Source organism: Centruroides sculpturatus, unplaced genomic scaffold (genome assembly GCF_000671375.1).
Source record: "Centruroides sculpturatus isolate CEXI.00-Female unplaced genomic scaffold, Cexi_2.0 scaffold628, whole genome shotgun sequence".
Classification (NCBI taxonomy): Eukaryota; Metazoa; Arthropoda; class Arachnida; order Scorpiones; family Buthidae; genus Centruroides; species Centruroides sculpturatus.
The window spans coordinates 228,302-244,606 of record NW_019385010.1 but is presented as its reverse complement, the minus strand read 5'-3'; the positions used below and the strand labels follow the sequence as shown (position 1 = coordinate 244,606).

Sequence of the window (16,305 nt, the reverse complement as noted above, 5' to 3'; positions counted from 1 at the left end):
GGACTTTCGGCATTTACGGAAATTCCTTGTCCGAATTAGTCCGTTAAATCAAGGTTTTATTATTTGAATAAATTCTTTTCTTTAACGATAATCTTATCAATCATCATCAGCAGCACAATTATCAGTTCTTATATGTAATTACACATCAAAATTTATATTTTTTAACCAAATCCATGCAGTGTTCTCTTAATTATTTGGGTCGATTCATATAAGTATTGACACAGAAGAAACAACAAATACATTGGGCTTGCTACAAATGCCCTCTCGGGATAGAGTTTATGAAAAAATTCCTCGAAATATTGTTTTAAAGTGAATACATTATTGGAAATTTGTCATACGGAAGAAAACAGAAGAGGAATAATTCTCTATTTCCTGTCCGAAGAAACGGTATTTAAATTAATATTACCATGTATTTCTACTTTATCAATGAAATTCACAATTTCAATTAATTTTGTACATTATTAACACGTAAAATTAAGATACAGTTGAAAGTTTTTTCTTGAAATGGAAATAATTTCTGATAATTTACAGACTTGTGATTGTTTCATTCTCTTGTCGATATATTCAAGCGTTATTTCAATCTACAACGTTTTTCAAAAAAATTTGCTTATTTTACATTAAGAGTCTTTTTCTGCATGTCTTTTACTGTGAAATAAAACATAAATTAATTAAAATTAAAGACACGGTTTCAACAAAAGGAAATAAAATAAAAGACACAGGCCGTAATTTATAATCTGTTTTTTAAAAATTTATTTAATTAAAATATATGCACTCCACCTCAAGTTAGTAGTGTCTTGCTTCTGTACATTATACTTTTTCGTTAGAAATAAAGTCATGCCGGTTATCTAACTAACTCCTTTCAGGGAAAAGAATTTTGAATTAAAATAACGTGACTTCCGGTTTACATCGGAAGTTCTTATACAGTTAATCAGGGTATCCTTTCTTTAAGGATTTCACTTCTGGTCTCGGCTTTCATCTGCCTAATTCCATTCTAATGATTAAAAAAGGACAGTCAGGCATATAATAGTGGAAATTTGTAGGTCTGCAATTTGGAAAATTGTATCATTTAATTGACATACATTAACAAATCATTTAATGGACATACATTATGGATAAATTAATTATCTTTATATCAATTATTTTATCAATAAGCACAATTGTAATAAAGAAATGTCGATCCTAATTGAACGTCAAACTATTTCTGTAACAATTTGAGAGACAACAATATTTGCTTGCGGCTACAATAAACACTTGACATGGCATCCAATTTCCAAGAATTTGCTTGCATCGAATGCAACGACGGTGATGTTATGGTATGGAAACCCCTCCTTGAAAGGAATTCCTCGACTTTAAAAGATGCAATTGTTTATTTTTGTACGATGACTTCAAAATTGAAGGTGGATTGCATGCGAGGCGATTTCATACAGATAATAACGTAAGTGATTAATATAAAATATACAATCCCATTACAGTTTTCTATAATTCGAAATTAATGTATTTATATTAATCCAGAAGCATATAAGCAATAATAAATAGCTTTATTAAAGTTTTACTGAACAATTGGAAAGGTTTAGTGTTAACAATCATTAACAATTGAAGGAAACCAATCGCTCTAATCGAGATCCAGGATCGAGGAGATTTTTTACTGTACACTGTGATTTTCACCGAGACAGATCGCTCGTTAAAACTACATGAGAGTCCAAGATAGCCATCTTTCTCGGTATTTACATTGCCTCGGTCCTCAGCTCATTGTAGGCTTGACAGATCTCACGAAGAGTATAATTAATAAAGACCTACTTATTATCCAAAGCATATAAAGGGTTAAAAATCAATAATAATCTGTGCAGAAATTCTATATGCAACAATTTACAAATAAGGTTTGTTTTATATGAGTAATTCACAGCTATTACTACATTAATCTGTATGTACATTTTTCAGGTATTTAGTGTCGAATGAGCTTCATTTAAGTTCTATAAAAAACGGCTTAAATATATACAGACTCGGAAGCATATTTAAGATAGAAGAAATAAAAGATATTTGTAGAAACTACATTATTCATCATGTAGACATTGAAAACATTTGTTACATTCACGATTTTGCATGCGAACACGAAGATTATTCGATCCAATATCATTGTTGGATACAATTCGATAGACATTGTCAGGAAATTCTGGATTCAGAAGGTTTCCTTTCTTGCAAGCATACGACAATTTCCAGATTCGTTTCTAGACCGATATACACGTCACTCAAAGAAGAAAATCTGTTTCAAGCTGCAGTCAAGTGGGCGAAAAGAAGATATTTAGACGAATTAAACCAGTCAACATCGGTCGAAGAATTACTTAAAATAAAAGTAGAGACTATTCGCAATAATTTGATACCTTATCTGACTAAAATACGCTTACTTACCTTGGATTTAGAAACATTAGAAAATCACATATTTACAGAAAATGTTTTAACAGCTGACGAAATGAATTCGCTTCGTTGTCTTTGTAAAAATATTCACACCTATTGCGCAGTTCCTCCAACCATTTGTAACAGTGATAAACCTCGTAAAGATGTTGTCTATAACTCACTAATTCATTATGAGTATAAATACAATATAGATCATGATGAAAGGATTAAATTAGACGATTCATATAAGTTTCAAGGAAGATTCTACGCGGAAGAAGATTGCTTTCTTCTAGGTTTAAATCTACCGATAACCCACGAAAAACCAATAACTTTTATGGTTGATGTGGTTCCTGAATCGTCGGAGGCAAAAGTAATAAAAAAGAAACTAATGACGTGTGATGAAAACGGGTTGATTAAACTAGAAAATCCAATTTTTGTTGTTAACTATTCATTCGTTACAGTATTTGCGAAGTTTGTACAAGAGAATTCTGATATTTGGATTAACTGTCATTCCTATTTTATCGTAGACACAACACTTCGATGGAAAGATAAAAAAATTAATGAAGATAAATTTAAGATTTTATACATGAATGTTGCTTTGTATTTTTGAACCAAAATTTCAAAATTCATCTACATAAACGTATATATAAATAAATGATTTATGCACAAATATAAATAAATTTTCATCTGGTAACATCAATTATTTTTTAATGTGAAATTATTCTCGTTAAATTTCTAGACTTTTTTCTTTTATTTTCTCTTTGTAAACAGTTTACGTATATATAATATGGCGCTAAAGTCAGTTGACATTTACAAAGGACAATTTTTTGTATTATTAAATTATTTTATTAAATAAAACTTTATAAAAATCATTCGAAACGTAATTATTTTAATTCGAAGCAATAATACAACGCGTAACGCATTAAACCGTACTACAGAATATTTTTAAAATTTTTCTTTTCTTGATGTAGTTAACTGATTTTTGGACCACCCTGTATAACGCATAAATTAAACTTTTCATCAATTTCTGTTTTATTCCATGTAGAAATAAAATTTTCCAGAATAATCTTTGTTTGATGAAATTCTTAAGCGAAACATAAATTTCAATTTGCATATTGTGTGTTTTAATCTTGAAATTTGTTTCCATTAAAATAGTAAGGATTTATTATTAAGTACAAAAGTTTTGTTCTGTGGAAAAATTAATGTAAGTTCTGTAATCTATAGGTACAATACGCTAGTTTGGATCAATTTATTTAATAATTATCAAAACTAAATGTTTCATTTTTAAGCCGTCTGGACCCGAGATAACTCGGACAAATTTAAATAATCGTACGTAACTTTTCGTTACTGGAAATAATTTAAATAAAGCTTATTTACATTCTATTGTATGTTGTTTATGACCTCAGCAAGTTTCGTAAATTTACACCCAATAGAAGTTTATTTTTGGACCATTTTGGACCATCCCTATTTATAGAGATAGTATATCGAATCGAAAAAATCGTGATGTATTTTAGTATTTAAGGTAACTGATGAACATCTATCTAGAAACCCGTTTTTCCCTGAAATTTGTATGAGGATATCCCGCGAACGGCTACCAACAGCTGTTCTGGAGGACATTTAGTTCTGTACACCGAAATGCGGCTCGTGTCACGTGATCCGTTGCAATTTTTGTTATGTGAAAGATAATTCGTTTCTAAATAATACGTAATAAAGGAAATAAAGTTTTATGCTAAAAGTTTTTAGAAATGTATTTCATAAATTGGTGTATTAAACTTTTTAAATTTTTTGTGGTTGTTTTTTTCTGCAAAGCACAAAAAACAAAATGTTAGGTAAATGAGGTTAAGCTTATCTACACTAATATTATAAAGAGGTAATGTTTGTAAGTTTGGATGTAGCGGGTAATCTCCGAAACTACTCATCCGATTTCAAAAATTCTTTCACCAATATTTAGAATGGAACTTCAGCGTGGACATAGGCTGTATATTATTCCGGTAAACATTCATATAAATTAAAAGATATCATCTAGGTTATGTCCAACAGATAACGTTACGAGTACGACGACCTAAGTTTGCTTTTCTGTGAGCTAAATGAACTAAAGCAGATCATCTTCTATCTATCTATATAAATAAAAATGTAATGTTCATTTGTTCCTACCGATTCCTTTGAAATTTTGACACAAACGCTGCATTCGAATACGCACATGTTTTTATATAATATTCGTGTCGAAATTCCCCCACTTGGGGGAGATGGACAGGATTAAGGTTTACCATAATGAACTCTGCTTCTATTTTTACTATTTTCGATGCGGTTTTTTTGCGTTTTTGATTGCGTTTTAATAGGGTACGTCAACAGAATATACACTAAAAAGAGATTTTTCGATATTCCCCCGTCGGGGAGAGGGACAGGATTAAGGCTTGCCGTGAAGAATTTGGCTTCTATTATACTATTTTAGATGCAGTTTTTTACGTTTTTGGTTGCATCTTAATAGGATACGTCAAGAGAATGTACACTAAGAAGGGATTTTTCGAAAAATTTCTTCTCCATGGGGAAAGTGTTATACATTTATAATAGATACATTTTGAGCCACAACAACGCGTGGCTGGGTCTGCTAGTCATATAATATAAGTAATAAGAATAAACTAATAAAAAATTATTAGAGAATAACGAAATACATTCGAGTATTTACAGTAACTAGTTTAGACTGGTAGAAAACCTATTCCCCTCAGGCGTTGTTCCGAACAACCCGCGAAAGTCCACAATCAGCTGTTTTCAAAGTCATCCATCTGTGTATCTGTATTGAAGCCTGTGTCAAGTGTTTCCCTGCCAGTTTTGTGTAATGTAAAAATTAATAAGTTTCTAAATAATACATAATAAAATAAACGAAGTTTTATACTACAGTTTTTTAGAAATTGATTTTATAAAATGATGTATTATGAATTATTCTGATTTTTTTGTGGGAGTTTTTTGTAAACCTTTTTATGTCAGCATATAAAGCTAGAAACTATTATAGAATAAGTATTATTGTAATATAAAACATTTTTTGTATTTGTATAAAAATATACATATAAAAGCTTTTATAATAAAAGTTCTTTCCAACACCTGCTTGCAATTATCAAGTCCTAGAGGAAAAATAACGATTGTGTAGCCTAATTTTTTCTTATCTCTCTATATCGATTGTTCTGTACAGATTATTGAATATTTTGTTGAAGTTAGTAATTTTTAAATTTTGTTTTCATCTAAACACATTTGATCTAATTATATTTATAAAACACAAATTTACAATAATATTTACATGTTTCATTTTCGAAAAAATCTTAAAAGAAAAATAAATCAATATGTTTTATTTGCAGATTTTATAATGTAAATTAATTAATATGTAGTCTTCTGTACTAATCCGAATGCTTTTAATATGCCGTNTGAGCTTGCACAAAGTACTGTCTCACAAATCGATAATACTGTACAAAATATGTGCTCTACTGTTCCAGAAGAAATACTGTTAAATTACAACGATCCCCATTCCTGGCCTACTATCAGGGCCGGATTAACCCACTTTGGGGCCCTAGACATTTTCTTCTTACCGGGCCCCTTTCCCCTCTCACAAGAGATAGAGCACACAAAAAATATAAAATAATAAATAAAACTAAACTAAATAATGTGAAAAACTAAAACAAATCTTAAATTTTTATTAATAAAAAATATTCAATACACAACAATAAATTTTAGTTTTTCTAGAAAAGTTTGAAGTTTGTTTATAAATTTAAAAAATTGAAATTTATTTTATTAAATGTCTAACAAAAGTTGTTATACAATAACAATATTATCTTAAAATATTAATTGTCAACAAGACTATGTCTTGTTTATAAAATCGTATGCCTGCTGTGTTACTAGCTTAGAGGTATGAAGGAGTACATGTTAAGAGTTGCAATTTGGCACAAAGTATTAAGTGCCCAAATCATGCGCGCATAAAAAACCAGACTTGTAGATATTCAAGGGACCGAGAACCGAGTCAAAATAAAATACAAAATCGCGACTCTCTCTACAAACAGGCAAACCGAAGTCAGGTGGTGAGAGTACCACGCACAGTCGTTCTAAGAAGTGAACTCTGACCCCAGGACTGAACACGTAGTATTTTCTTTGTTAAATAAAATTTGTAATCTAATTTTGTAAATTTGGGAGTGCTTCAAATATGACATTAAAACAGGGTTTTATGTCGTTACAAGTAGGTTTTTTAACATTATCTAGTATAGTAAAATCATGGGACCGATAAAAATTTGACGTTATATTAGGGTTGTCGTTACATCCGATGACGTTATAATCGGGTTAAACTGTATATTGTTTGTGCAAAATAAAAAAATAATTTCGGACGATACAATAGCCACGATTATTTTTTTCAAAAACGGGAAATTTTCGTTACGCATCGACAAAAATTCAACCCGAGCCGACGAGTTGCAACGGAGAGAAATTTCGAAATTGGATAGGTTAATTTCACCGAAAATGCATCGTGGACGACCTCGTGGTCGTGGTCGGCGAAGTTTGAACGATCGCGCCCAAAAGCAGCGATATCAAAGATTGGAGAATGAGAACGAGATCCGCTTTGAGCGTGAAAGTGATTCCACTTAGTAGTGTCTCCGAGACATAGTCGTGTCCCAAATACGGTTTTGCCGTTTTACTTGTTTAATTTAATCTTTTTGGTTAATATTTAAATAATATAACATTTTACCAGTTTTACCAGTATTATACAGTTGTCCAACAGAAAAGTAAACTATCTTATTTACAAATCTTTTCAAAATAGAGTTTGACTGGGCCCTTCTAAAACCAGAGCCCTAAACATTTGTCTCATTTGTTTATGCGATGATCCGGCCCTGGATATGACCCCGCCATGTTTGACCTATCCACTCACAAGTTTCGCCAGCATCTCACTGATGACGAGAAAGGCTTAAGTTTAAAATTTGAGTTCTCTAGACCCAGTGGTGTTCTTTGTCTAGTACCATCTGCACCGCCAAATGAATGCGAAAGAGAAAAGTTACGGCTTTTATGGATATCTTTGCACTTTTCAACTGCTTTTATTTTGGCAACTCCTCTGTAGAAAAGCCTGAAATTTTGCACGTTACCTAAGAACACAAGTATCTTTCGAACGAGATATTCACATTTACTACAGACGTTTAAAAGACGGAGAAATCGGCAATTTTGATTTTTGTATCAGTGAATTTTCCACTTGGCGCTGTGTCTGCGATACTGTAGAATGGCCTTTTTGCTACGGAATTGACTAATTCGGCGCTGTAAATGCGCGATAGCAGTTTTGTTTGTGAATTTTCGAACAAATATCTATTATATTCTCCAATTCATCGTACTCTATTTAATTACTTTATCGTCCGTTTCTATATTAAAAATATTCACGTTATTGTAAACCTAAACGATGACAGGGATGGAAATAAATATTGATAAAAGTAGAAACGTTTTAATAAATCTAAAAGTGTGCAACTTTAATATTTATTTTGATAAATATGCAATCTTAAAAATTAAATTTCACATTAAAATTTATTAAATACGAAAGTTTATATACATTTCAGACAATTCGATTTACAAATTTAATTGTTGAAGTAATTTTAATTCTGGTTCGGACGTATACTGACTACAATGACTATCGAGCACCGGTTTAAATACAGTTTGAATGTCTGTACAATATAAGTTGCCTTGTCCATTTATAGATGATTAACAGAATCTTTAAACTGGTAACATAAGCACTTTGCAGATCATCAGACTGTCATTGTTCTATGGACTTTAATGTAATCGAAGTTGAAAAACCAGTGCAGAAATGTCTGTCCGTCAATTCAAAGCGAAAAAACCCAATCCGGGATGAAATGTCAAGTCCACTAAATTAAGTCGTAGCCGGGTGAAAAGTTATTTCCTGGTGACAAAGTTGTATTCGGGTGGCAGAGTCATATCCGGTGAAAAGTGGACGTGGGTGAAAATGACCTCAGAAGAGAAAAAATTCATTTTACGCAGCAGAAGAAGAGCCTTTTCCACCAAGGTTTCTTCTGCTTGACGGATGTTTCACGATCACTTTGGACTCCCCTCGACACTCCACCGTCCATTCTGCAACTTCCGGGTATCGCAGTCCCAGGTAGTCGACCACAGTCGAGGCGCTATCGTCGGGAGTGATGACAACCACCCGTTTAGTGCACTCTCCGCTCTCCTCGACATCTTTCGGGAGCACCCGAATCACTGGAAACGAAGCGGAAGACGACGACGAGCCTTCTTCCTTCTCACCATCTGCCGAGGTGCGCCACTTCTTTAATTCCTTGAAATTATCCATTCTGCAAAAGAAAGAAACGACTATTATGAAAATACGACTCACTTTCGTTAAGAAAATCATTCGTTTTGTTAATTTAATTTTATGTAAATTGTAAGATTTCTAATGAAAAAATAATTTTAAAAATATCGTCTTAATTATAACAAAAAGTCACAAATGAATATTATAATAAAATCTCTTCTGTAAAATCTCTGTAAAATTTTAACTTTCAAACGATTTTTAATGTTCGATATATAATTCGTTTCGTCTCTGTCAAGACCGATTAATTGTTATGGAAATAGAGATTCGTCGGAAAATTATCAGCACTAATTGTGATATTCAGCTTAACAATGTTCAAAAATACGTAAAATTAGAAACATCGTAGTCTACACTTACCGATAAAATCGACGCAAACGAAACGAAACTGAGAAAAACACTCGAAACGAGAAAATTTTGACAGCACGAACTAAAAATCCAACCGTTCACAATAACAATCAACGACCGCTCGCAACAATAAAACTCTGACAATTTGTTAGTACACAGAGTTTTATTGTTGCGTTGACACGTTAATGTGGGCAAAAACCTAATATTCTCGTGTTTTGTGATTATCATCTCGTTTAAAGATGAATAAAAATTTCGATTTTACCACGACCCGAAAAAGAATAAACTTCGAATATAGTAACTCCAAATTTTATATCCCTTTGTAATTTACGTCAGCGACAAGCTATAATTTATTAATAAAATTAAACTTTTCTTAAATTAACTGTTCGAAGTTTATAGATAAAAGCTTATACATCGTAGGGACAATTACGCTCTGAACTATAACAAAGATAATGAGATCTATTGAGTGATTGATATATTTTTACATTCAAAGAGAATTATAAACCACATTTACAAACTATCGAAAAATATATTAAATGGTAAATAAAAATTACCATAAAAACAATAAATTATTATCCATTCCTAGATCATCATAAAATATAATTTAAACATATATAAATTATGTTTAAAGGGTACCTCCTAATTTACTGTATTGCAATATACTAGACATTCTATTGTTAAGCACGACGAAATACTTTTTATGAGAAACTAGAGATTAAAAACTTGTCAAGAGTAGAGATTTGAAGAAATTGAAAACTAGTTGCTNTCTCGTTTAAAGATGAATAAAAATTTCGATTTTACCACGACCCGAAAAAGAATAAACTTCGAATATAGTAACTCCAAATTTTATATCCCTTTGTAATTTACGTCAGCGACAAGCTATAATTTATTAATAAAATTAAACTTTTCTTAAATTAACTGTTCGAAGTTTATAGATAAAAGCTTATACATCGTAGGGACAATTACGCTCTGAACTATAACAAAGATAATGAGATCTATTGAGTGATTGATATATTTTTACATTCAAAGAGAATTATAAACCACATTTACAAACTATCGAAAAATATATTAAATGGTAAATAAAAATTACCATAAAAACAATAAATTATTATCCATTCCTAGATCATCATAAAATATAATTTAAACATATATAAATTATGTTTAAAGGGTACCTCCTAATTTACTGTATTGCAATATACTAGACATTCTATTGTTAAGCACGACGAAATACTTTTTATGAGAAACTAGAGATTAAAAACTTGTCAAGAGTAGAGATTTGAAGAAATTGAAAACTAGTTGCTAATATTTCATTTTTTCAAATAAAGCAGTCTCTACCGTTTGTTGTAACATAAAGAGCAACAAAACAAAATTTCACCTGGAGTGGATAAAAATAGTAGGAGTTTTAGAGATTTCACTTGCATACACATAAACAGATTATGTCCTTTATATTAAAATAATATTAAATTTTTTAAAAATAAAATTTCTTTATCCACTACATTCTAAGTAAACACTCCATTGGAGGGACGTCGAATTTTTTTGAACTCGTATGTCCTATAGTAAACATACTCGCACTTAGCTTAAGTGCTATGATAAAAAATTTAATTATATTATAATAAATGTTTCTTATAAAGTGTTATTTAAATAACTGTTTTTTTCTATTGATTTCATAACTTCCGTTGAGATTTTAATTAATTTTTAAATACATTCATACAAGGGCTTTATTATGGCTTTATGCAATTAATACAGATATATCACGTAAATTCTGTTCAGGTACATCGGGTATTCGTGGGTTCGAGCACGGGCCAACCACGTGGAGTTTTCCGGATTTTTTTACGTTTGTAACACTGAAATAAGGGTAAGTTTCTCGTAGAAGCAAAAATGAATCGTCGCGGTAATTTTATGCAGATGTCACGTAACTTTGATGTCTCTGTCTCTCCTGCAGAAACACGTAATTACGATGACTGTACTTATATATCGAACATAAAAACTGAATATATTATTTTTAGCTCGGATCGATGTATTATTAAAATTCTTGATCATCATCTATTATGAAATAATCCCAGAAAGAAAAATTCCACTAACTTTGAGGAATTCTGCTTTACTTTCTATTAAACCTGCGAGATTCTCACAGATACGTGTTGTAACTAAACACCAACCGTATGCCGAAAATCTATCGGGCTAATTTACGGCTAATTACTAAATGAATTACGTAACCAATTTGTCACTAGAGGTAAGCGTTAGGCGCCATCTCTTATTAACATTAATAATTATAAATTAATTAATTTAGATCCGCTGGGAGAACAAATCGGGCTGGAGCGGAACTCGAACCCACAACTCCTGCTTACCGTGCAGATGCGTTGCCAGTTACGCTATCCGGACCTCCGGTCTGATCTCCTCTTCCAGCGTATATAAGCTAACTATATAACCATCGACGGTAATTACAACGCCGGCTGGGGACACATTCAGTGCCCACGTCCCACAAGGCACTCAACCGGCCATCGCAAGCCCCGGCAAGGCGTAGTATATACAAATATAATAACCGTCGATGGTTATATAGTTAGCTTATATACGCTGGAAGAGGACTTGACTGGAGGTCCGGATAGTGTAACTGGCAACGCATCACTACGATAAGCAGGAGTTGTGGGTTCGAGTCCCGCTCCACACCGATTTTTTCTTCCAGCGGTTCTAAATTAATTTATTTATAATTATTAATGTTAATAAGAGATGGCGCCTAACGCTTACCTCTAGTGACAAATTGGTTACGTAATTAGTCTTAAACTAGCTCGATAGATTTTCGGCATACGGTTGGTGTTTAGTTATGTTATATATATCGGGTTTAGCAATGTTTGTAGATACGTGTTGTTTCCTGCAATTTATTTATATTAGTATTAATTAACGAAAATAGCGTTGTGTGTACCGTGTGACTCACACCCTCAAAATTCCTTTTTGCCTGTTTATAAACAAATATAATTTATAAATGAATTAAACCTAGTTATTTAAACAATAATATTTCATAATAATTTATAAAATAACTTTCTAATTTTTTAAAAGTCTTTTAGAAGAAAAAAATCCACATCTTTAATTTCAGATAAATTATAGATATGAAATATGAATTAGAATAATTAAAAAGTTGCAAAATTTTAAATTTAACATTTCAAAAGAAGTAAATTAGTTTAATTCAGCCGCAGAATTTTAGATAACCAGTAAAACATTTATAATAATAGAAGTGTAGATTGCTTATGGTAAAATTTCGGCTTTGGACTAATTGCGTTCAGTTGAAATCCGTTTAGACAGTTTTTAATTTATCGTTGGTAATACAGGTTACAGAATCAATCAATCATTCGCGAATTTTAACAAATCCATTTTCCTCTGATCACGAAGTAAACAGGAATGGGCAATCCTTGATAGGCGTGCCAAACAAAAATGCCAACGAGCATTTTCCGTCATGCAACCCATGCTTCACATTAAAAAGTAAATATCCAACAGTTTCTCTGAGCTGTATATTTCAACTCAACAGCATATAATTTTATTAAACCCAGATATTACTTAGAGATGCAATAAAGAAAGAAACATTGTCAAATGTTTTAATAATAAAAAGTAATTAAGAAAAATAAAACAAACATTCTATTTCTAAGACATTTCTCTGAGATGTGTTGACTTACAAGCTTGATGCCAATTTAGTGAAAAATCCGGTAAATCCAGCATTTCCGTAGCATCGTCAAGCGCTAGACCAAATAATATCTTCCCAAAAATTTCGGATGAGACGTGAGAAAATTTTACATCATACTTTTGGCACGCGCGCATAAAAAGATTGACCATCCCTGGTCTATATATTTCTCTAATCTGTGCACTTCTCTCTATAACGAATTTAATAATTACAGCCTGCGAGGTAGGGTGAACAAGTTATTTAGACGTAGAAACGTGGCTTAAACTAGTGGTTAAACCACATCATCTAATAGATGGAGGTTCAGGGCAAATGTGCAGTACAGTACAGTACATTAGGCAAAAATAAATAATATTAGTTTTCCTGTCCATGAAGTCAATGCTGTTTTACAGGCTGTACATGTAGCTGCAGTTATATACAGTAGACCCCCCTATAACATTGTTGATAATTCCGTGTTATATGAATTTCATGTGGTACGAGTCACTTAGATTTTATAAATACGTGAGCCGTTCACAGCCTGGCACACATATTTGTAAAATCTAAGTGACTCGTACAACATGGAATTCATATAACACGGAATTATCAACAGTGTTATAGGGAGTCTACTGTACTGTAGCTACATGTACTGTACCATTGAGAAATGAAAAAACCCGAGTCGTTAGAAGTGGAAAATTAAATATAGTAGACCCCTATAACCCGGGTTCATATAATGCGGATTCGTATATCGCAGCGAAAAAATTGCGACCGTATTCGTATAAAGACGCTAAAAGAGACTCGTAAAATGCGGTAAAACGTTATCGCCGACTCGTGTCGCGATAGGATTGGTCGAATCTGGACCAATAGTGGACGAGCAGCCGAACTACTTACACGCTACNCCGGAGCGGGACTCGAACCCACAACTCCTGCTTACCGTGCAGATGCGTTGCCAGTTATGCTACCCGGACCTCCGGTCTGATCTCCTCTTCCAGCGTATATAAGCTAACTATATAACCATCGACGGTTATTACAACGCCGGCTGGGGACACATTCAGTGCCCACGTCCCACAAGGCACTCAACCAGCCATCGTAAGCCCCGGCAAGGCGTAATATATACAAATATAATAACCGTTGATGGTTATATAGTTAGCTTATATACGCTGGAAGAGGAGATTGGACTGGAGGTCCGGATAGCGTAACTGGCAACTCATCAGCACGATAAGCAGGAGTTGTGGGTTCGTTTCCCGCTCCACACCGATTTTTTCTTCCAGCGGTTCTAAATTAATTTATTTATAATTATTAATGTTAATAAGAGATGGCGCCTAACGCTTACCTCTAGTGACAAATTGGTTACGTAATTAGTCTTAAACTAGCTCGATAGATTTTCGGCATACGGTTGGTGTTTAGTTATGTTATATATATCGGGTTTAGCAATGTTTGTAGATACGTGTTGTTTCCTGCAATTTATTTATATTAGTATTAATTAACGAAAATAGCGTTGTGTGTACCGTGTGACTCACACCCTCAAAATTCCTTTTTGCCTGTTTATAAACAAATATAATTTATAAATNTATATAAATTAGGTACCGTAAGTCTAATAAAGCACTGTAATTTTATACCTTTCTTGTGAAAAAAACATTTCTTATTTAACGGTTATAAAAATTATTTCTATTAATGATGTATCCAAAGTTCAACGAATTTTTCGCAGAAAAATAACTTGTCAGAAAACGCGCCCGCCATTTGATGCGCTGCTCCGCGACGAAAACGAGCTTAAGCAATGGCGTGATCGAACAGTGCACACTCGGTAAGTAATCCTACAATTTTTTGTTTATAGGATAGTTTATAAGGATTATTCCCAAAAAATTATACGTGTTTTGGAAATGTTGAGTGAAATTAGTCTAGAATCGATTAATTTTATGGAAGAAAACCTTTACATATGTGCAATTTACGGACTACGGCTAAACAGCCGTAGTCCGTAAACTGCACACATGCCGGGCTGTGATTGGCTCATGTATTTGAGGATTCCTACAACGTGAAATTCTTATAAAGCAGAACGTATCTACCGAATTATAGGGGTGTCGACTCTACTTGTAGGTTTTTCACAGGTTAAAGCTTTCTATTGCCTGCAGGCAGGTGCTATCTGCTACCTGTCGCAGTAATTATATAGCGCGTCTATTTCGCGCTATGTCATAGTAGCAATAAATAAGTGAATATAATATATATTTTTTAAAGTTATATATTTTTTTTATAAGAATTATATTTAGTTTATTACTTTGTTAGATATTTTGCCAATAGATGGCGATACGTGAATACATCGAGTGAAGTTGGGTATGGGCCGAACTCAGTGGTATAGCCCAAGACCAGAAGCAGGAGGAAGATGTAAAGTTGTGTATGAAGAAGTTAGTGTGAAGGGGAAGTACAGGAGATAGGATAGAGGGAAAAAGACCTTAGTCTATGAGACGCAAGGGCGTCCGCATCGCATACATTTAAGACAAATACTTACATTACATTAATTACAGTTATATACAGTTAGTACAGTAGATAAACAGTCAAAGGGTGCTGATGAGTATGTAGACAGATAATACATTGTCGTTACATTGCAGAAGATACACATAAAATTCAGAGAGTACAATTTCAGAGTGGAAAGTTACACAAGTAATACTTTCACGTGCATAATTTGGTGACGTTGTTGAAAATTTTGGAGATGGTATACAGTGACGTAAAGATTTACATTGAATAACAGGGAACACAATTACTGTTACCATGATAGTTACAGGGATGCAAGCATAGAGTACACCGTGCTAGTCCAATATCTTGATGTCATGAATGAATTTCTTTAAGGCTTTGGAGATGTATTTGTTTTCCGTGAAGACCATAAGCTCACAGGGCCAGAGCTCATTCCTGTTATGTATTTCATTTATGAGTCCCTTTCGTTGGCTTGAGTAGATAGGGCAGTGAAAGAGAATGTGCAGTGGGTCTTCCTGTTCTTTGAGAGGGCATGGGCAGAGTCCATCAGTTTTATTCAGAAACCTTTTCAGGTAACTGCGAAAGTTTCCATGCCCTGTATACATCTGTGTAGTTGAGTAGGAGGGAATCAGGTGTTTATAACTGCGACGTTGTTTCACACTAGGAATAAATTGGTGGGTGAGCCTACCTGTTGTACCAGTGTCCCATCTGTCTTGCCAACTTTTCCAGGAGTATTCCCTGATATGATTGTGAAGCCATTTAGGGGGAATAGCACTGAAAGAATAGTGAGTGATCCTTTCTGGAGCGGTGCGGGCCAGCAAGTCTGCTCTCTCGTTGCCAGCGTTACCAGCATGGCCTTTCACCCAGTGGAGCCTGATGTTGATGATACGGCGTAAATGAATTATAATGTTGATGCTTTGGTAGACCGTTGGGTAGTTGCTGTTCAGCTTTTTCAGTTGCTGGAGTGCAACACGGCTGTCACTGAGAATGGTGACGTTCTTTGTGTTGTGATGGTGAATGTTTTTCAGAGTCCACTGTAGGGCATGGAAGATGGCTAGAGACTCTGCTTGGTTAGCAGTGCAGTGTTCGCCAAGCTTGTACTGCACCTGGTATAAATTCCTTTTGTTGTAGGTGA

At 33.3% G+C, this 16,305-nt stretch overlaps 1 protein-coding gene across 1 annotated transcript; it reads left to right on the top strand.

The window, feature by feature from the left end:
- The first annotated feature begins 1,187 nt into the window (after positions 1–1,187).
- On the top strand, positions 1,188–3,179 carry LOC111633364. Its single transcript, XM_023377919.1, has 2 exons — positions 1,188–1,435; positions 1,939–3,179. Exons 1-2 carry the CDS (start codon positions 1,257–1,259, stop codon positions 2,999–3,001), a joined length of 1,242 nt encoding a protein of 413 aa, XP_023233687.1. The 5' UTR covers positions 1,188–1,256; the 3' UTR covers positions 3,002–3,179.
- The last annotated feature ends 13,126 nt before the right edge of the window (positions 3,180–16,305 follow it).